We start from the raw sequence: 23,975 nt of genomic DNA on the forward strand, positions 1-23,975 counted from the left end.
CTGATGTCATGAGATTTTTCGTAAATTTAAATTAATGGTTAAAAACCTCTTTCATGTTCTATTAATTTGTGCATTTTGATGGTGGTGGTGAATTTGATAATAAATTGTTTCGTTCCTTCTTGGTCTCATGTTATTACCCATCAACTGTCATGTCTTTACACTCCTGCCCAAAATGGTGTCGTTGAAGCAGAAACCCGTGACATAGTGGAAAAAAGACACTGCCTTTTTACAATCTAACTTTCCACATCCTTTTGGGGGGAGGCCTTTTCTACTATGTCTTTCTGATTACAGGTTGCCTACACCTATGCTCAAGCATCGCTATCCTTTTGAGGTTCTTTTTCGCGATCTCGTGACTTAAGCTTCTTGTGACTTTTGGTTGTCTGTTATCCATTGCTCACTTCTCCTGAATTTGCTCACAAACTAGTCCTATGCTCTGCTTTCTGTATTTTTATGGGTATGACTTGTCATCGTGGGTATCGGTGCCTCCATATTCCTAGTGGCCGTGTGTACATTTCTCGACATGTGGTGTTTCATGAGACAACATTTCCTGGTTATGTCACTATTGCCACTTCACCACCACCTCATTCGAATTTCCGCCTTATATTTGTTCTCATGCACAGTGCTTCAGCTTTTCGATGCTCTTGGATCTGGCTTCCTCTTCGTTACACCAGCCATGCCACCATCATCTACAACTAATATCAATCTTTCAATTAGTTCCATCCAACTCCACTGGTCTTCCTTAGTCTTCATCACTAGTACTCTTGTCTTCTTCCATCAAGGTTCCAATCGTCCCCTTGACGCCTGCAGATTCTATGCCTCCCTATTCTACAACACCCACCACCAGCAAACCAATCCGTCACGGTATTGTAGTCTATAGCCTCCTCACCTCATGTGCTTCACATTCTCTATGCAGAGACATAATCCTATGTTACACATGAAACCCATCCTTCAAGTAAGCACATCTGTCTCTCATTAGCGTTAGGCAATGTGTGAAGAATATAATGCCTTCTACGGAATAGCTTGGTTTTTGTTCCACCTAGTCCTCATCAGAATCTGTTGGTTGTCGTTGGGTTGACAAAGTTAAACCTCGAGCTGATGGGTTCTATTGAATGATACAAGGCTCGTCAGTTGCGAATGGGTTTTTATCAGCAACTTGGTGTGGATTTTGGTGATACTTTTAGTCTTATTGTTAAGCCTATCATTATTCGCACTGTTCTGCTCTTGCCACAAGGCATGTGCTGCTTCGCCAACTTGATGTCAAGAAAGCATTTCAACAAGGTTATCTCACTGAAGAAGTATTCATGGAGCAACCTCTTGGTTTCATTGATTCACAGCGACCCTCTCTGTTTGTTACTTATTAAAGCTATCTATGGTCTTAAGCAGGCTCCTCGTGCATGGTACCATCGTCTATACTCCTTTTTTATGATATTGGATTTACCATAGCCACTCTGACTCCTCTTTCTCATCCGTCGAACATCAGGATCTGTTGTGATTTTCTTATCTATGTGGATGATCTATTGTCACTGGATTAGACCCCTCTATTGTCATGAGTTGTGTCTCTTCATTATATTCTGCATTTGCCTTGTCGGACTTGGGCTCTGTTGGCTTCTTTCTTGGCATGGAAGTTTGTTCAGGATAATACTATTGTGTATCTGTCTCAACGACGTTATGTGGTAGACTTACTTAACACTTCCAACTTGATTCTTGTGCTCCATGTGTATAACCCTTTAGCTCCTCCAAAGCATCACAGTCCTCAGATGATGATCATTTTCCTGATATGACCCTTCATCGCATATGGTTGTGTCTTCAATATCTCACACTCACCAGGTCGGACATTGCCTTTGCTGTTAAATTAGGTTGCTCAAAGATTGTCTGCTCCCACTCAAGTGATATGCATTCTGTCAAGCGAATTTTTTGTACTTAAGGGCACACTATTTCGTGGTCTCACTTTTCATGTGACCCTAGCGTTCATCATCTTGCCTATTCTGATGTATGATTGGTTTTGCTAATTAGCTACTACCGGCGTTCTATTTCTAGCGGTTTTGTGTTTTCTTGGTTGCAATCTGATATCTTGGACTGTTAAGAAGCAATCTGTTGTGTCTCACTCTAGTGCTGATCTAAGATCGTGCTCTTGCTCATGATACTGTGATGTTTGGTGGTTTTGTTATTTACTGAGTGAGTCTGGCATTCCCTTGTATTCTCCTTACTGCTTCTTATGACAATCAATCCAGTCTACATAGGCAACTAATTCTGTCTTTCATGCTTGCACTCACATATCGATATGACCTACACTTCATTCGTGAGTTAGTTGCTTGCGGGGCCCTTCGTTTTCGACATGTCCCCACTGCCTCTCAGCTTGTGGAATATATTCACAATGCCTATCTCGTGAGCGATTTCAGTCGCTTTGACTTCAATTACAACTTCGGATCTACCCCTTCATTGTGGGGGAGTATTAAGGAATAAAAACATTTTGATTTTATTTTCTTATTATCATGATTATTCAATATTATCTTTCCTTATTTTTTTATTAACTTCATTATTAGATGATCGTATTTCCTTATAGTTTTGATTAATTTCATTATTAGGAGATTGTATTTCCTTGTATAGAATATATGTGAATTGTATGAAATGTTGAACCTATATATTGTACACTTTTTTAATATTGAATACCAGTCATTTATACAATTCTTCAAAAACACCCTCTTGTCTCTTCAAATTAACCAATCAGTTTATATCCTTAATTTACTTGCAATTGCAACAAACCTCTTTTTCTCTTCTTTTTCTCTTCTTTTAAATTTGTTTGGAGTTTACTTCTCTGAAGCATAGAATTAAAGAGAATTTGTTTTCACTAGCGACAAAGCCTGAATATCAGTTTGATAAAATAATGTCAATAGCTTTGTTATCAACGAATATGACTCTCATATTTATCCATTAAACATTAGCATCATTATCAACTTATCATAGGAAACTTCATGACATCTACCCTGTAAATAAGAGCAGACACAGCAAAAAAAAAAGGGGATTTTAGACTTCCCGAAAAGTCGTAAATAAATCTATGTGAAATCCTTCTTTAATTTAATGGCATTCACTTTTGACATATAAAGGAACAATGTCTCAATTTTCATCAAATACTTAAACCATCAATGGTTTACATGTAATTGAATCACATATAATTGAACGCATTATTTATAAATGACACTCAATACATTAAAACAATAGATCCCAATACAAGAAAATGACTGATAAATAGACAGACACATTGTCAAGATGGTGGAATGCGCTGTGTCCTTCCTCACACATCCCTCAATGATTGCTAACCAATAATCAATATATAAATGAAGTAAAACTTTGCAAACTCTTCTCCCAATCTCCAGTTTGATCATCTAAGAACTCCCCAAAAGAAAGCTACAATGTTCAAAATAGTCAAGGTAACCAATGGAGCAAGGAACATGGTTGAAGTCTGGAATCAATATCCCATGAGGTATCGCTTAGCTTGTTCATCACATCAGCTTGGTTCGTGCACAAACTAGCTTCTGACAATCCAAGCTTCGACATTATGGCATTAAAGTCCATAGAATACATGTACCCTTTTTATCATCATACCTTTGTTCATTTCTCCAATCCTGATTATCCTCCGTTTTAAGAACCTCATATAAGTTTAGATAATGATGATAGAAAGATGAATAAGATATGTAAAATTTGGAGTCGAAACCTGTGAGTCAAAACATGAAGTATCAGGAATATCCAATAGAAATAAACATAGGGAAGAAGAAAATGATAGAATGAGAAAGGAAGGGTGTTACCTTAGGAACAAAGGGATGCCATTGAGGAGGCAAAGTTGAGGAATAGTGGCAAAACACAGAGAAGAAGAAGTAAATGAAGAAAGATACAATGTAGGAGATAAAACTGTAAGATAGATTGTAGATGCAGATAGTTTGAAATTTAAATTTGTTATATAAGTTTAAACAAATCAATGAGTTGTTTTTTTTATTTGGTCTCCTAAGAAATAGGAGTCTATATTATCCTGATCTTTAGGTGTGAGTTGTTATACATTTGTAATATTTAGTGGGTCAATACTAATGAAGAAAGTGCAGAAGAATCAACAAACTCAACTCCTTTTGTTACAAAGCAGTAATTTTTTTTTCTTTCCTTTTGTTTCTCTCTACAACCTACCATTATGACGACCCTCAATTCCTTTGTTCTAGTAACATCAAACCCATCCATTCACAACACCAATGAGCCAAAATAAACTTTAAATCAGCATATGCTGCTGTTCAAGCCCTTCTCAAACTCATGGGTAATAATTAGTCTCCCTAGAAGCTCAATTTCAAACCTCTTTTCCTTGGTTATGTCTCCTCGTTTCATTGATGGCTCCAAACCATGTCCACCACGACTCTAACTATGACCCAATGTCACACAACCAAATCCTACCTAAATAATATGGTGACTCAGCAGATAACTAATCTTCCAACGCACTTATAGGCTCTCTCTCCTACAATTATCTCATTCATTGCTAGTGCCAACATGTCTCGTGAAGCTTAGACTATTCTTCGCTAATACATATGCCAAACCATCTCGTGGTCGCATCAAACAGTCAAGAACCTTCTCAAAAATCCAACCAAAGAATTATGAATGTCACTGAATATCTTCATTCTATCAAAGCCCATGCAGATGATGACTGGCCATCTAGGAGCACCAAGGATGAAGAAGATATTACAGAGAAGATTTTGGATGGATAGGAGATGACTACAAAGAGCTGTACGTGTTGTTCAAGCTCGTGACCCTCCATCACCTTTGATGAGCTCTCATGAGAAACTTTTATCCTTTGAAGCATCTCTTCCAACCAACTCCAAATCGGAGGCACATCTCCAATCACTGTTAATCTTGCAAACAACAAAGCAAGCCCTAACAAAACAATAATTGGTGTCCATTAATTCATCCCCTACAGGTAACACAGGCTGGCGCAATCCAACCCAAACACTAACCGACCTCCCATCCACCAATCGAAGCTCCACCTCACAACAACTGCCCTCCACCATCCATATAGGATTTTGCCAAATCTTTGAGTTCAAGGTCCACAAATCAAGCGTTGTCCATCGTTTCACGCTTTTACTTCAAGCCTCTATCCAAAAGCTCTTGTTAGTGTATGCCCTAGGAACCAATCGTGTCCGTTGGTTCCAAGGCATTATGTTTTTGTATATATATGTTAATGTATATATTTTGTATATACATTTTATCTTATCATAGAAAAAGTGTTCTTATTTCACATGGGTTTATTGCTTTATTATATATTGTATTACATGTGAAATATCCGATGATACAACTCTTCAGAAGATCAAAATCATCAAAGTATCCCTACATGGGTAATATTAATTGGGCAATAATATTCGTTAGTAGGCATGTTGAATGCCTCGTAGAAATCATTGTATGATATGTGTGGGTGATTATAAAAGTTATATCACCAGGGCATTAACATGGATACACGGTTCGTGAACTTTTATCGAATATGCTCATTTATATGAATCCATGGACATTTTAAATTGTAGTCAATGTTTATCATAAAATCGTACTATGTATTATTAATCTTAGACTTGAGATATCATGGTTTGGATTTTGCATAAACGCATATGGTTCATATGGTGAATAAACACGAGACTAATTATGTCATGTGCTAATAAGCGATTTTGGCCATGTGTTGTTTATTGTGTGAGGACAATGATAGTCAAGATGGGATCTGTTGACTTGGTATAAGATTGATATCAGTTCCTCAAAAATGTCAAGATACATTAGAAAAGGGAAATCTCCGGCCAGGTCTATAAAATATTTACTTGAAATTTTTTCATGGTGACACGTTCCATATGTATGATTGTCAATTTGATATAAAATCAGATAAAGATTTTGACATACCATGAACCCATTTTAATTGGATTAGACAATAGAAGAATTTGATTATACAACGCGTATGATTATAAAGGGTTTGTGTGGAGTATATCTTCATTGTGACTTAAGGGCTATGAGCTTGCTAGATGCTACCATATGTCTACCATAATCGGTGGGAGTTTTGTTCATAAAGATTTATGACAAACATATCGAAGTAGACTATGATATTGGGCCCCATGGCTAGGCCACAGTGAACCTAAGAGGTCACACATAAAAAACTAAGAAAATAGAGAAAGCCAAAGAGTGATTATCTAAGGTTGGCTAGCACCTACCAAGGGTAATAAGTATTTATACATTATCATTGAATTAGATTCATGGAAGGTTAATTAGTTATTATGCATAATTTAAGAGTTAAATTGCTATTGGAATTCAATGGATTTTATATTCATAATTATCATCTTTCTTATATTAAATTGGATTAATAATGGGTTGTAATTGAAACATATGAACAATTTAAGGTTAATTGTTACACATAACAATTTAAGAGTTAAATTGTTAATGGTGATTAAATTTAATCCAATGTTATTTTAAAGAAGTTTAACAACTTCTAATATTATGGAATTATTTACAACTTCAAATAATTATGGAATTGTTTAAGGAGTCCAAAACAATTATGAATCTTTACAAGGCTACATATTAAAAAAGATATATCAATTTTAGGGTAGAGATAAAAATTTCTAAGACTTCAAATGTCTCTCTTGCCTAATTCTTCTCTTTACCTTAGTGTGGATACTCTTTTGTTTAATTTCTCTTGAAATTAAAAGTCTCCAAGGTTGCTAAGGACTTGAGGTAACAGTTATCCCTTACTTGTTTTCAATTTGATTGAATTTTTTTTTTTTGCAAAATATGAATAATATGTTATAGTATCACATGCATCATTCTCCATGTATTCCCTTTCAGCTCCGCCATCCTCTACCTCACAACTATTGGCAACCACAAGCTTACCATGCTGTACACTCCCTCCAACAATTCAACTGGCTACTAGACAGCGGAGCTTCTCACCATGTCACTACGAACTTGAGCAACCTATCTTTTCATGCACCTTATACTGGCTTCGATGACGTTAATGATTGTTGATGACACAAATCTCTCCATCTCTCATATCTTCCCAACAACCTACTAAAACACAAAACTAAATCCGCACCAACACCACATGACTACCCGAGCAAAAAATAACATCACCAACCACTAAAAAAACTCAACCTGCACACCACAAAAATCTCTACACAAAATTTCGACCCTACATCCATTCACAAGCTCCAAAGATCCTCATTGGGGTCAAGCTATGTCTAAGAGTAGATTTATTGTCTGTAATGGAACATGGGAGCTAGTTCCACAAATGGTATCACAATTTATGTTGTTGTAAATGGATTTATCGTATTGAAGACATTTTGACGATTCTGTTGATAGGTTTAAAGCTCACCTTGTGGCCAAAGGCTTTCATCAAAGGTCGGGTGTGGATTACCATGAAACTTTAGTCTTGTTATTAAGCCTACACAGTAAGACTTGTGCTTAGCTTGCAGTGAGTAATGGATGGTCACTTCACAATTGGATGTCAATAATGCGTTTCTTCATGGCAGCATTATGAAAATGTGTTTTATGGCTCAACCTCTTGCTTGTAGATTCTGATCATCCAACATACGTATGCAACTACACAAAGCTATCTATTGTCTCAAGCAAGTCCTTGGGCTTGGTATCATGAATTGCGCCAATTTCTTCTAGCCACCAGATTCAAGAATTCACACTCAGATACGTCTCTCTTATTCTCAACAATGGCATCATATTCTGCATCTCCTAATGTGTAGATGACATTACCTAACTAGGAACAATGATGCCCTTGTATCTCATTTGTTGATTGTCTTGCACAATACTTCTCTCTAAAGATCTTGGCTCTATTATCTTACTTTCTTGGCATTGAAGTTCTCTCACATTGTCATGGCATTTTGCTCTCACAACGGAGATATTCCAAGACTTGCTTAAATGGACAAATACGGAGGATGCCAACCTGTTCTTACTCCATTGCCAACTAGTTCATCAACATTCTCCTCTGCATCTGGCTCTTCTCTATCTGATCCTACTCAATTGTTGGTAGCCTACAATACCTTCTCTTACTCGTCTTGATATCCTTTGTGTAGTTAATAGAATGTCTCAATTACGCACAACCCAACCACAGAGCTTTGGGTGCTGTTAAGCACATTTTGCGGTATCTTTGTGCATTTTGGACAAGGATTTCTTCTCTACGTGCCTCTAATTTCATTTAAATTTGATGCATCAATGTGTAAATTTATGAGAGACACAAGAATGTGTGTACTTACAAGGGTGTTGAGAGCTCCAGCTTTGAAACGATAAGGAAAGGATGGTCTTCTTCTCACGTGAGACATAGACAAGGCCAGGCATCTTGGTTTGCTCATCTTTGTACTCTATATCCTTTCTATTGTCATGTATATTACCAAAAAAAAAAAAAAATCATCCCAGAATACCATCTCAACTATAGTGACTTTGTCCACAAGCATTGTATTTATTCTCATTAGACTATTATGATGTAATTTACTTTTTTTTTTTTTTTTTTTAATGAAATAGTTGATATCTTTATTTCAAATAATTTCTTCCTGCCCTATTCCTTTGGCTGTTCTTCCAGGAGTATCTGAAATTTGTTGCTATGGGAGCTAGTCAGCTACTACTTATTTCCTCTATGGTTTGTTGTTTCTTTTGTTCGGGTTTCCAACCAAATCAACTCAGCATAGAGATACAATAAAAATAAATTAACTTCGACTGGGTCAAGATATCATACTGACCTCTATGCTAGATGTCAACAAATTAAAGAAAATTAAGCTGATTAAGTCTCTAGTTATTACATTAAATCATATACAAATTTTATTATAATTAAGGTAATATGGATCAATTTATGAAATGAATCTTATAATTAAACTACTTTTTAATAGATTTGCATCTGGATCATTAATTAACGGTTTTAATCTGAAAGTATACAGTAAAAAATCCCCTTCAAATAGTAAACAAGAGTTCCCATATGATTAATTTAAGCATACCTCAACAAAAGGGGTCGGTCCATCGCCACGCAATTGTTTTCATCTTTTTCACCTATTTCTCCACATTGCTCTTGAAATTTTCATACTTTGACTGTACAGATATAGATTAGATAGATATTATAACATCACGAATTGAAGTGTGATCTGCAGAAGATTATAGTAGTAATTAACAACAATAATGAAACACACCAACCTTAATCTCCTCCTCCTGGACCTTGAATTCATCACTCCAAAAAAGCCTCTCATCATCAGTAACATCGAGAATAAGCCTCAGGACACCTAGTTTTGGCCATTGTTCTTGCAAAAGGGAGTCCAACTCTTAGCAAATTCAAATGCTCTTTTAAGCATAAAACTTATAAAGACCCTCCATCATCCGAAAGATACACAGACAATTTCTCCGGTGGATAATCAAGTCTAAGGCCGATATAACAGTGTTCATAACCTCCACAGTCGGCTCCTTTTGGGATCAGCCGTGCATACAAACACATCAATTCCCGTAAACTAACATCACTAGTAATGCTTTCAACTGAAACTGAACGGGTCACCGGGAGCCATCGAAAGGCTTGTGTGAGTGCCCAAATGAAGGCGAGAATGAACTCGGAGACAGTGATGAGAGCCCATGCAAAGGATAGTAGTGTATTGTTTTGGTGGAAAAGATTTGTGAGGCGATAATAAAGCAAGAACGATACGGCTGTCAAGTGGAAGAAACCATGAACCCTGCTAGTTATGGCTCGAGATTGGTGAACTTTACAGGAGTGAAGAGCTGATTCGACCTCCATAGTTTTTTTATTTCCTGACTTGGCTGGGAATGATTTATGAGCTCACAAACTTGTTAATTCTCCTTTTATAGAGTTCCTTAATATGTTCTGTGAACTTGCATGCCATTAAAATGGCATATAAGAATGTAAAGATGCTTAGTTTTGTTCAGTAATTAATCTTGAAAATTATCTTTAAATTAACAATTGTTGTTTATTCATTTACGTACAAAACTACCAATAACATTGAGTGAAGGTTTATCTGTTGCACCAATTGAACATAAGACATTTCCTGGTATTTTTATTAATGGTGGCGTATGATTGAAGAAGTTCAAATTTGCCTTATATGTGTATGGCCAAATCAATGTGCATAGCTGGACGAGGATTGTCCTTTGTAGCTTGGAATTTGCGGCCTCCGTCTATTTTATTAGTTCAATAGTGTTAAAGAGACAAAATAGTAAAATATTTGCCATTATCAACGAATATGATCCTCACATTTATCCATTAAACATTAGCATCATTATCAACTTATCATAGGAAACTCCATGAACATCTATCCTGTAAAATAAGAGCAAGAACACAAGAAAAAAAAAAAAAAAAAACAGGGGATTTTAGACTTCCCGAAAAGTCTTAATGGCATTCGCTTTTGACATATAAGGAAACAACAATCTCAAATTTCATCAAATACTTAAACCATCAATGAGTTTACATGTAATTGTAAATTACAATATAATTGAAACGCATTAATTTTATAAATGACACTCAATACATTAAAACAATAGATCCCAAAGACAAGAAAATGACTGATAATATAGCAGACAACATTGTCATATATGGTGGAATGCGGCCTGTGTCCTTCCTCACAAACATCCCTTCAATGATTGCGTAACCCATAATCAATATATAAAATGACAGTAAAACTTGTGCAAACATCTTCTCCCAATCTCCAGTGATAATTATTCTAAGAACTCCCCAAAAGAAAGCTACAATGTTCAAAATAGTCAAGGTAACCAATGGAGCAAGGAACATGGTTGAAGTCTGGAAATCAAATATGCNAAGAATTTGATCATAAATGGTGCTACGTCACATTCCGTGCCATAATATATGATTCATCTAGTTCATTGCTATGACGTGCCCGTAGGAATTAATTTGTAAATTAGAAATGTCCTCTAAATGACTAAATTCATGACTAAATATCTAGAGAATGTCAATAGGTGACAAGAGCAAGAAAAAAGAAAATACTTAAATTAATTTAAAGATTAATTAGGGATTTTGTATTTATATTACATGAACAATGACATTAACTGGTATATTTCATTCAGAAAACGTAATTATATATGTCTGCACTAAAATGACATCCTCTTATTATAAAAAAAATGTGTTATACTTATAGGTGAAACTGGCTTGTCCTAATTCGTTTAATATTTTATTTTTATTCTCCCATGTTATAGACTGTTATTACTATGATTTGTTTCATTAATTATTAATTGTTACGCATGTTAACCCCCTAAATTAACACGTAATTAACCATAGAATATATACTCTCTTTTAACACTCTAAATTGTGTTTATTGTTTATTGTTAATCTTGAGATAGAAGATCTTTGTTTTGTTAAATTAGATTCCTGTTTTAGACTTTTACGAAAGAAAGAGACATAAAATTTCCTCTTGTCTCTTCAAATTAATCAATCAACTTCATGATTCTCCTAAATTGTTCCACGACGGATCTACCCATATAATCTTTATATTTGTTTGGAGTATACTCTTCTCAAGAAAGTAGAGAGAATTAAAGGGAGAATTTGTTTTCACTAGCGACTGAAGCCTGAATATCAGTTTGATAAAATAATTGCCAATAGCTTTGTTATCAACGAATATGATGCTCATATTTATCCATTAAACATTAGCATCATTATCAACTTATCATAGGAAACTTCATGAACATCTACCCTGTAAAATAAGAGCAAGAACACAAAAAAAAAAAAGAAAAAAAAAAACAGGGGATTTTAGACTTCCCGAAAAGCCTCTAAATAAATCTGTGCTGAAATACATTCTTTAATTTGACGGCATTCGCTTTTGACATATAAGGAAACAATAGTCTCAAATTTCATCAAATACTTAAACAATCAATGGGTTTACATATAATTGTAAATGACAATATAATTGAAATGCATTTTTTTTATAAATGACACTCAATACATTAAAACAATAGATCCCAAAGACAAGAAAATTACTGATAATATAGTAGACAATATTGTCATAGATGGTGGAATGCGGCCTGTGTCCTTCCTCACAAACATCCCTTCAATGATTGCGTAACCCATAATCAATAAATAAAACGAGAGTAAAACTTGTGCAAACATCTTCTCCCAATCTCCAGTAATAATCATTCTAAGAACTCCCCAAAAGAAAGCTACAATGTTCAAAATAGTCAAGGTAACCAATGGAGCAAGGAACATGGTTGAAGTCTGGAAATCAAATCTGCCCATGAGGTATCGCTTAGCTTGTTCATCATCATCAGCTTTGTTGGTGGGCACAAAACTAGCTTCTGACAATCCAAGCTTCGACATTATGGCATTTAAAGTTCCATAGAAATAACATGTAACCCCTTTTATCATCCATATCCTTTGTTCATTTCTCCATATCCTGATTGATCCTCCCGTTTTAAGAACCTCGTATAAATGTTTAGATAATGATGATAGAAAGATGAATAAGAATATGTAAAATTTTGAGTCCGAAACCTGTGAGTCAAAAACAAATGAAGTATCAGGGGAATATCCACTAGAAAAAAATATAGGGAAGAAGAAGAAATGATAGAATGAGAAAGGAAGGGTGTTACCTCAGGGAACAAAGAGATGCCATTGAGGAGGCAAAGTTGAGGAATAGTGGCAAAACACCAGAGAGGGAAGAAGTAAATGGAGAAAGATGCAAGTTCTGCATAGCCCATGCTCGCCAGTAAGGACATCCTGGGCGGCCCATATATCAGTGGACTAAACTTTGAAATAAGAACTTGAGCCAATCCTGCGCCCCATCTCGTGCCTTGAGTCAGCAAGTCGTTTAAATTGGTGGTAGAAGTACCCAAAAATTGTGGCCTTGATGGGTTAAGATACACTGATTTCCATCCCTTGCAGTGCAAACTTTTGAATCCAGTGAAGTAATCTTCAACAAGAGAATGATACATAAAACCTACCTGTAACCACAGCCAGGTGATTAAACAAACAAACATAATGTATCATTTCAAGTTTTCAAAATGTGTTAATTAATACTTGCCTCTTCACCCCATTTTGAGTTTTCTTCATAAGCACAGGAGGCTAAAACTTTGGTCTCTGGCAGCAATTTACTTGAAGAATCACTACCATCATCAATGCTAGACTTGTGGTCTGCACGAAGAGATTTGAGGAACTCGTTGGATTGACCGAAAGAATTCTTCAGCTCTATGAGATCCAAACCTGTTATCAATAATAAACAAAGGTGCTATTTAAGAGAGAACTTAATTATAAATCCTACATGCAAAATAGTTAATTACAAACAAAGTTACCTTTCTGTAAAGAAATGCCATAGAGTGCTTCCCTCTTAATATAAAAATTTGTACCAGACAAGACTGGTCCCTTTAGTCCATCCAAACCATACCATGATATCTGAAATGGTGCAAATATGTTCAAATCAACAACATAGGCAAATATAAGTGAACCAAAATTAGTGTTGAATTGGCATACCCGAAATATTGATCGAATCTCACTGTCATAGATATCGTTTTTACTGAGATTATGAAATGTCTGAGGAAATTGAACGAATGCTAGCGAGGGAGAGATCTTGGGATCAAAATGAAAACACATAGCTTGCCTAGCCGAAGTTGGGTCATTGCAGTACATGTCACAGTCCAGCACTAGCATATAAGGAGAGTTGCTTATCACACCAGAAACTCGAAGCTGTAATATTCAAAATATTTTAACCATAATATTTCATGCAATATCGTTCAATGACTTTATTTATACATGTTAACTAGAGGAGTAGCTCTTACAAGGACGTTCAGAGCTCCGGCCTTGAAATGGTGAGGATGAGAAGGCCTTTTTTCACGGGAAACATAAACCAGAAGAGGCATCTTAACCTGTTCTGTTGCTTCATTACCCTTTTCATTTATTACCTGCAAATTTGCATATTTCAAAAAAAATTACTACTTACATTGATATGTTAATAACAGCTTTGGGTACTCTTTTTATCAAGTTCAATCCAGATTGTGATATGCCGTAGGCTGTAGCTAGTTGGGGAACATGTGGATTAATTGCTGGACCAGACTGATGAAAGGTAGCCATTGATTTAAAGTAATGAAATAATACCTCGATCAGAGAAGGATGGGCTCCAGTACTGATCTGACCGTTTTTGTCCTCAGCCTGCCCCTTCTCTGCAGCTCTTAATACCCGTTCCTTGAACGCTTCATACTTTTCCTGCATTCAAACACATTTTAATTATTATGAGCTTCTGATGTACTTTAAGCCTTTGGCTACATCAAAATAGTTCTTGAATTATTAAAGGTATTATTTCTTATCGCATAATGTTTGAATTAGAAGAATAATATAATAATTAGAGTAATTAATCAGTCAAAATGTTTTACATACTATATAACACGTTAATATAGTCAAAGAAAATAAACTATCACATGAAAAAGATTAACAAACAAAACCAAAAGAATAATATTAAATATATAAATAAATCTTATTAAGGTTTATGTATAAATTAATATGACAAAAAATAAATAATAAATAAAAGAGTGAGTATGGTGAGTTTAACTTTTTGTATCCACTTTTCTATTTAATCATTATCCTATCAATTTATATAAAAAACTTTATAAGATTGGTTTCTCTGTGGAAACCCTTTATATCTACAAATAAAACAAAAGTAAATTATTACAAGTAAAACCACACCCGCTGTAATTGTTTAGACAATTATTAATCAACGAAGAAAAATAGGTGCGGTAACAGCCTGACTGGTGATTTAAAAAAGCTAGTACAATAGTTTAATTAAACAACTGTTCATGAATATTATAATCCAACAAACCTTAATTTTTTGCATTTCTTCCATGAACTCAGCCCTTCCAGAATCAGCATACTGATATTCACTGCTAGAAAAATAAGCTTTTGGGCAAATAGTTTTGATTCCATACTTCTTACAAAATGGAAGCCAAGACCTTGCAAACTTAAAAGCTTCCTTCATGCCAGTCAAAGTTATTGAAGCACCTCCATCGTCTGAAAGATAAACATGCAGTTTCTCGGGTGGATAATCAAGCGCCATAGCTGATAAAACGGTATTCATTACCTCCACGGTGGGCTCCTTCTTTGGATCCGCAGTACAAATAAACACATCAATGGCCGGAAACTTGTTATCATCTTCTGGTAATCTCTCAGGAAAAACAGTTCGATAGACGGGACGCCAACGGTAAGCTTGTCCTACGAGCCACATAAAGGAGAGAACCAGCTCTCCGGCAAAGACTAGAAGCCACGGTAACAAGGGTGTGGTTCTAATTTTGGCTTCCTGGCAGAGAAAAGAAGCTCTGTAGTAAATCAAGAAAGCTATAGCTATGCAATGGAGGAATGTATATGTCCTGTTTATGATGATAGAGAACTTGTGGACGTGACAGAGATGGAGAGGGAGAGAGTTTTCCATTTCCACAGCTTCTTGTTTTGCTCTCTTCAGGTTATCTCCGTTTGATAAGTTTTTAATTGGTTATAAACCTTTGGCAATAACCAATACTAAAACTATGCCACTGTCACTGTGGACTCATGTGAAACCAAAGTATAAATTTATATAGGCCCAACGATTTGTGCATACCCAAGATTTACTTTAATGATAAGTTGGTACTCAAAAGGTTTTGAAACGATAAATAGGTACCTTCCGTCATATTCTGTTACTGATTTCTGTTTATTAATAGTGAAAAGACTAAAATGCCCTTCAAAGTTTTAATTTTAGTTTTTTATAAATTTAAAAATTTCTAATTTCTAAAAAACCTCCTAAGTTTTCTAATTTAATTAAACACCCCCATATATAAAAAGTTTGTTAAATAACAAAAACACCCCCAGTGCCAGATTCCGGCCACCATCGCCGGAATCTGGCCGAAAAACTACATTACGACACAGACCCGTCGGGTCTGTGTCGTAACGTGCCGATCTGGCCTTTTCCGGTCAGATCCGCCACGGATCTGGCCGGAAAAGGCAAGATCTGGCCGTCGAAGCAACAGCCAGATCTGGCCTTTGCTGGCCAGATCCGTGGCTGATCTGGCCGGAAAGGGCCAGATCTACTGCCAGATCTGGCCGTCGACGCGCAGATGGAGTTTTGCGGCGTCGACGGCCAGATCTAGCCGTAGATTGGCCTTTTCCGGCCCAGATCAGCCACGGATATGGCCGGAAAAGGCCAGATCGACGCGTCACGACACAGATCCGACGGGTCTGTGTGCGTAACGCAACTTTCCGGCCAGATTCCGGCGGTGGTGGCCGGAATCTGGCACTGCAGGTGGCGGGGGTTTTGGTTATTTTACAAAATTTTTATACATTGGGGTATTTAGTTAAATTTGTAAACTTAGGGGGTTTTTTAGAAATTTATAAAAAACTAAAATTCAAACCTTTAAGGGCATTTTAGTTTTACTATTAATAAACAGTAATAAACAGAAACCACTAACAGAACATGACGGAAGGTACCTATTTGTCGTTTTAAAACTTTTGGGTACCAACAATTGTTGTTACGACAAACCTTGGGTACGTGTAAGTCGTTCTCCATGTATATATGAACCACAAATCCAGAATACCGGGAGGTAATATATAAATTTTAAACAATCACAGAACAGTGACTTTAGTAATTTACCTGTAAATAAATAATGTATATATTTCATTATTAGTTATAATATTCTTCTCTTTTATCTTTTTTTATTTTTATTATTCTAACTATTTTTGTGTGGTTAAGTGGTTCAAAAGAAAATCTTTAATGTATTATTTAAAGGCTAGTTCAATTTATCATTGATTGTTAATAAGGATAACCATAAAAACTTTTATCCAATCGAAAAATTATTATGGTGCACATAAATCTTTGGGCTGCTAATTAAAAAAAAAAAAAAAAAGTGATTAACCGATGTATTTATCTTTATATATAACTTAATATTTAATGTGATTTTCAGTCAAAGCAATAATTTACCGACTGGTTTGCGTGCCGTCGCCGTTTATTGTTTTACCTTGGGTATCACTTAATGGACTGAGAGTATGTTGACAAATATGAATCTGGCATTTTCTTGACGACGCTACAGCTACATACACAATTGTTTTTAATGATAAAACCAAACTTTTCATTAAAAACTGATAAACAAGTCAAAAAGAAAAGTTTGACTTGGCTTTGATTTAAGCAGCCGGAATGGATGACAGTGAGGAGAAAGAGAATGCAACATCTTTGCAAGATTAAGCATGTTCTGTGGACGAATGAGACGGATATAGGTTGGATATTTAGTGTTTGGCTGCTAGCATGTGGCATGTCCCAACAAAAGGAAGTAATAATTGAGGAAGAGTTAAATATTGTGTGAAGTACAATCGGCCTAATCTGATAAGAGGAAGTTACCAAAACGAAATGAAAACATCTTGTGTTCAATGTTCAATCTGCTGGCTGCACGTTGCTCCTCCTCACGTAAGCTATCAGATTGGTGACTTACATTTTTCCTTTTCTATTTCTTTCTCTATATTTAATGATTAGAAAATTAAGCTAAAAGCCAGGGGCCCAATAGCATTAGAACCGCTAATCCTATTAATAAAACAGATTATCATGAAAGTTTTGGTTTATTATTCTAATAATTTTTATAAAGATCTAGCCAAATCTATTATGGATCAGGCTGAAAAAACTTAGATCAATATCTTATCAATCAGATTTAATTGATTGTGTGCTATTATATCAGATTCTAACAATAGTGATCAGAATCTGATAAATATTTATTGTTAGAGTGTTTTTATAATTTTTAAAAAAAATTAGAGATGTTTAGTTAAATTAATAAATTTAGTAAGATTTAAAGAAAATGAATAATATAAAATAATAATATGAGAATAAGTCAATTTTACTATTTAATTTTATTGAGAAAAACTAAAATAATATTCATAAGAGTGAATCAAACGGAACTGAATCTTCTCATTCCCTTTCCGCGGAATCCCACTTTGGGAATACACAATATTTGGTTACATTTATAAATTAAAAGAGGCTGCCGCCGTGGTGTATCTGGGGTGGAGGGCAGGAAAAGCACGCGCCTCTTCAAACACTAAACCTTTCCCACAAGGGACATTGCCACCAACCACGGTTGTGACTTTTTTGCAAAATAGAAGGTAGGCCTCAATGGGTGAGTGGAGAAGGCCCCTTTTTTCAATAATCTAGTCTCCCAAAATTCAACAAAAACTCCTACAAAATCACTCCCAAACAACTCCAAAAATCAAATCAAATCTAAGCAACCAAAAGTGGGGATCTCTTTTCTCTCTCTCTTTTCGCACGCCCCCACCTTTGTCCCTAGTCAGCATCGGATTTGTACTCTCCTGCCTCGTCACACTTCTTTCGTCACTTCCGTAGCCGCTGATGACTTTTGAAGTTCCCCAGCAACAACCCCACCCAAAACCACCCGTACTCCCCTCTTTGCGTAGTGGTGCATCGCATGAACTGCTAATTTCGATGACAATCTGAAACTCTCGGCCCTTAACTCACCACCTTTCCTTTGCTGCCGCAAACACCATCCCCCAACTGCCACAAAACCCATCATGAATGACAATTCGTACGATGCCTATGTGCACGGAGAAGGTCATTGTGCCTCCACTCCGCGCACCTCCCACTCCCATCCTCCTGTACCCCTAGTCAACATCATCGCCCGCCACCGTTGAGCACATCTTGTGTGTCTTCGCACGATAGGGTTTGTTTTTCCAGTTGAGATTTGATTGGAGAAGTTGATTGAATGCAATTTGTTGGGATTTTGAAGTGTATTTGTGTTGTGGAGAAGTTGATTGAATGCAGAGAGGAAGGGTTGGGTTGTGAGAAAAATTTTAGATTTAGAGGGTTATTTTAAAATTTTACTAACTTTGGGGAGTGAGAGAGATTAGGGTATACTATTTTGCATAAAGACCTTAATACCTTTCAACTATTATATTAAACAGAGTTAGGCACGGCCTAGTCCCAATTGGGCCCGGGACTAGGCCTTGAAGGACTGGTCCCAAAATGGGATCGATCCTTCAAGGACCATTTCTCATGGGCTGGGGATCAGTCCTAGGCTCATGAGAAATATCAAGGCGTAAACTGGTCCCTAGGACCAGTCCTAAGCCTATAGGATTGGTCCTAGGACTAGTCCTATGGGCTTGAAAAATTACCAATACCCCCCTAATTTTTTATATACTTGGGCTAAATTGAAAATTATGTAAAATGTCTATGTAATTTTTAGTAGACCTGGCAAAACGGGTGGGTGGGCCGGGTAAAACGGGTACGGGTCTTATACGGGTGGATATATACGGGTCTAATATTTTGGACCCGTGCCCTACCCTATACGGGTACGGGTGGACCCTTTTTTCTCTCTCCAGCTTTCGGTTTTGACAGTTTCACCCCTAACAGTTTTCAATTATGACAATTACACCCCCAAAATTCCTGCAGTTTTAATTTTTTACATTTACACCCCCTAAATCAACTACTCTAAATTCAATTCAATTAAGAATATAAACAAATATGAACCAAAATAAACAAATAACACATAAACAAACAATAACATATAATACAAAACTACAAATACCAACCAAAACAAACAAATACAAAATCACTAATACACAATTACACATAAACAAACCAAATAAGTCAATAAACTATAAATACCAATTAAAATAAACAAATACATAATCCATATTCAACAAAAAAATTCTTAAGACAGCAAATGTTCATTCCACAGTGGGCGTGATAGGTCTCTTGATTCCACGGTCTCGAGATCAGTCAATGGCACATCAAGATCATCCAGAATCACTTTCACCTCATTATCTACAAAACAATGATCAACTACAAATATTAATAAATGTAAATAATAAAATATACAAAAATGTAACATGGTACAAACATCAATCCATATAGCCAAGTTCGGTGCATATCAAAGATTCTGCATTTTTTGGTCGAGAAGGAGCTCGATATTTGTTGGCACTTTACTACCAATACTAAAGCGGACTTGAGGCACAGGATGTTATTGGTATGCCATGATATCACGAGCCATATGGTAAGTACCGGATAACGATCACGATTATTCTTCCAATGATCGAGGATATCCAAATTCTGATATTTGACGCGATCAAACCTCACTCTTCCAAATAAAGATCTAACTCGAATTTTAGTGGAAATGAAAACACTCCCTAGCTGTCAAAATCCTACATCATTTAAACAGTTAAGTGTCCAAAGTTAAAATTAAACAATAAACAATACTTTATTTATCATAAGAATATAAAAACTAAAAGTATAGTGAATTACAAGAGAATGATCTACACGCCTACTAGAAGTAGAACTACTCGCAGGAGAACAACTGAAGGTGAGGCAGGAACTTCTTTACAACATTTAGCCTCGTAAGCTTTAAAAAGCTTTTGCAAGTTATTCTTAACAGTCTCCAACTTCAGTACGGCATTATTTGAATCATAAACTTTGTTTGAAAATACTCCACAAACTGAAACTTGAGACATGGGTCAAGAATAGTGCAATCGTCAACACAAAACTATAAGAATCACAATATTTTGTAATTTTGGGATCATTGTTTTGCCATGCTCTGAACAACTTCATCCTCACTCGTACTCTCTAATTAAACGCAATTGAATTTCCCACACACATTTCAAGTACAAGTTTGCTGTAGGATATTAGAACCTGAGAATAAAGTCGTAATATCATTAAATGTTCCAAGAACTTGCATATCCTCTCCCCCTATCCCATTCTTCATTGATGGACAAAATTTATAACTAGGATCTATTGTTGACAAAGCCACAAACACGGGACGAAATATTAACGCTGTATCAAGCATTAAAAATGTCGAATTCATCTAGTGGAAACATCCAATCCAACCCCATTGAGCTTTTCACTCCATTTGTACAGCAAGTTCTCCAAACTTGATTCTCCTAGCCTCAGTTGCTTAATATATTTCATACTATTCGAATCTATTCAAAGCAACACTAGCAGCTCTTAACCCTCTTGAACAATAAGATTCAAGATATGTGCAGAACATCGCACATGGAAAAATTCACCTTTACATAACAAAGCATTCTGCACACAAAGCTGGTTCCTCAAGATATCCTCCATCCTATCATTACTACTGCATTATCCAAAGTAATTGAGAAATTCTTTCAATACCCCCTCTTGCAAGAAAATCAGATATTTTCTGCCAAAACAACCCCTGAGTGTGGAGGAGGAATATGACAAAAGTTCAATAATTATTCGTGAACTCCCAATCCTCATCTATATAATGAGCTGTCAAAGAAATATATCCCTCAGTTTACTAGAAGTCCAAACATCAGAAGTTAAGCATATCTACTTGTTAGCCTCCCTAATTCAAGCTTAGTTTTTTCTTCATCCTTTCAAAATTTTAAGCAATCGCCTTAGCGGTGTTCCTAGAATAATGCACAAGCTCATTACACACATATGAAAAGACTCTCCTAGTTCCTTGATTCTCCACATTATGATGGATGTTATGTTGAATATTGATAAGGCCATATATTCACGAAAAGTCTCTGATAATCTTTCTACTTTGCAATCTATGATCATGATCAACAATAATTGCCCTACATCATGGTTGGCACGTTTTGGCAATTCTGTATATGACGCTTCATATTTTTAGTCCCATGTGTGGCATACCATATGCATAAGGTTATAGCATGCCTTACACCTAGTCCTCAGTGTTATTCTCAACAATATCTCAAAATAATTCCAAACTTCTGATGTTTTAAGTTTATTTCTAGAACTAGTGTAGGAATACTAGAACTAGAAGGAGGTGGCATACCTAGAAGCATCGTCACTGCTCTCACGTTAACCATATCTGTATTATAGTTTCTGAACCGCCATGTCATGCTGAGACTACAAAAAAAAAAAATTATATATATAGATATATATTTAGGTCTCTCACACACACTCAAAGGATAATACAATAAAATAAAGAAACAAACATCAAGAATTTAGTGCTGATATCATATTCATAATCACTGCACTTATAAACCAATTTCTCTTTCATTTTTGTTTAATTATGGCTTGATTTCGGATTTTGTAGGAGAGGGAATGGTAGTTGAAAGTTATTGTTGTTTAATTAATAAAAATGTTTCTAATTTCAGGATCTTTTCACCATTATTAACCCATTGCTAGATCTTATTATCCTATATAGATTAACTATATATTAATTGATGATTAACTGATATAGATTAAATATATATTAATTGATGATTAAATATATATTCTTCTTTGTATAAAATTGGTCTATTTCATAATAGATTTATGTAGCAATTATGCATAAGTGAGTTTTTATAGATTGATTAATGTTAAATTATATACACATGTTGATCTAAATATATAATTACATGGTCAAAGAAAATGAAGTTGGTGTCATGATTTATTAATGCAGACAGCCTTTTAATACCCTTTTAAAAGCGGTCATTTTTAATATATATTTTTTTTTTGTTGCACTATATCTATCTACTATGATGGAATTCTAAATTAATCACATGGCACCTCATGTGCAATTTGCCAAATTGCTATCACAATTTCCTTTCATCCTTTTAAATATTTTAATCTTTATTAAAAAAAAAAAAGAATATTAAATGTATTGACATTAATTTTGGTTGCACCACAGAAAATGAAATTGAATGTTGAAAATATAGAAATAGAAGTGAAGGTGTTGTTTGCAAAAGAAAAACATATATGCATGAATGATGAATCATTAAAAGATGTCAAAGTAGCATTGATTCATAGGCCCCATGACAAAACTTGCCAGGAACATCGTTTAATTTCTATTTATTGAGAAGTCCCAGCAAAGATTCACCCTTAAAGCATATCTAAAAAAAGGTAAAAATACATACAGAAAATAAATAAAATAATAATAATATTTTTTATTGTCTAACTAACAAGATCGACATCTATTACATCAACATACATGATACATCCCTGTCAGGATTTAGATTACAAGGAGAAGGAAGCAAACTGCAAAATACCCATCTATTACATTATACATACATGATACCTTACAAACACTAATGCTCATGATATTCAAAGATGAAAATAAAACAAAAAAAATTAAACAAAGCAAACTGCAAAATACCTCTTAAATAAGAAATTCCAAAATCTGTAACGAGTTTGAAATTTGTAAATCTTCAGCTTAGAAAGCCCTGAAAAAGGTGGAAAATTAGAGGTTAAATAAATTTCCGTTTAGGGGATAAAGCAGCATTTATACAAGTCAATTTGGTGTGCATTAAATTAAACACAAAGAATGCCAAATTGAGTAGCTGAAAGATGGTAAATACAAAGGGAAACTTTGCTGTACAAGTATTGATGCGTTTTTGCGTTAAAATGAGCAACTGACAGAATTCTAGGTTTACAGGATTTTGTTACAAGGGGTGAATCATATCTTGTATGTATGTCTAAATATATGACATTTCTATGTTTTAATGATACTTTTGTTAATAATTAATCTACTAAACTTGTATAAGTTATATGACATTTCTTCGTTGGAAGTTTGAAGATGAACAGAGTATATTATTCTAATGTTTAAAATTTATGATAACGGTGTCAAAGAGACTAGGGGAAATGTGGTTTACATTAAATGAACACATCAAACAGCAGCAAAACTAAATGAACACATCAAAGAGACTAGGGGAAATGTGGTTTACATTAAATGAACACATCAAACAGCAGCAAAACTAAAACCCATAGATAACATAAGAATTACTTCACTGACAACCCCAACATCATACTACGCTAAATCAGTAAATCTACGATTTCTTCTGAAGTAAAAATTTCAATAACGAGGTTTGTTTGTATGGTTTTTCATTACTTTTTCTAAGTCAAGTTTATTCGAGTAAAAATTCATTCGCTTCCCAAAAAAATTAAAAAAAATTAAAAATAATAAAAATAATCGAAAAGGATTTGTTTTTGAAGAAACCTGTTTTTGCCGAACTTCGCTTCTGATCTCTCTCTGAGCCTCTATTTCGTTACCGAAGTGACGAAGTGACGAATATTAATCGAAGAAGA

At 35.2% G+C, this 23,975-nt stretch overlaps 1 protein-coding gene across 1 annotated transcript; it reads right to left on the bottom strand.

Annotated features, from left to right (window-relative positions):
- Nucleotides 1–11,762: 11,762 nt before the first annotated feature.
- Nucleotides 11,763–15,480, bottom strand: LOC116133986 (cellulose synthase-like protein G3). The gene is made up of 8 exons (XM_031419644.1): nt 14,793–15,480; nt 14,075–14,182; nt 13,759–13,881; nt 13,454–13,666; nt 13,276–13,375; nt 13,008–13,186; nt 12,577–12,927; nt 11,763–12,478 (listed from the first exon to the last, which is right to left on the bottom strand). The coding sequence occupies exons 1-8, from the start codon at nt 15,396–15,398 to the stop codon at nt 11,930–11,932; spliced, it is 2,229 nt and encodes a 742-aa protein (XP_031275504.1). The 5' UTR covers nt 15,399–15,480; the 3' UTR covers nt 11,763–11,929.
- Nucleotides 15,481–23,975: the final 8,495 nt, after the last annotated feature.

The sequence above is a fragment of the Pistacia vera genome, unplaced genomic scaffold (assembly GCF_008641045.1).
Source record: "Pistacia vera cultivar Batoury unplaced genomic scaffold, PisVer_v2 Contig108, whole genome shotgun sequence".
Classification (NCBI taxonomy): Eukaryota; Viridiplantae; Streptophyta; class Magnoliopsida; order Sapindales; family Anacardiaceae; genus Pistacia; species Pistacia vera.

What these genes read in the sequence shown, in the direction of transcription:
- LOC116133986 (XM_031419644.1), bottom strand. Translation starts at nt 15,398, where the DNA reads ATGGAAAACTCTCTCCCTCTCCATCTCTGTCACGTCCACAAGTTCTCT. An exon ending in TGGCATTTCTTTACAGAAAG is followed by an intron (nt 13,187 to 13,275) that starts GTAACTTTGTTT and finishes TATTGATAACAG; the next exon opens with GTTTGGATCTCATAGAGCTG. An exon ending in GCATCTCTTTGTTCCCTGAG is followed by an intron (nt 12,479 to 12,576) that starts GTAACACCCTTC and finishes TTTGACTCACAG; the next exon opens with GTTTCGGACTCAAAATTTTA.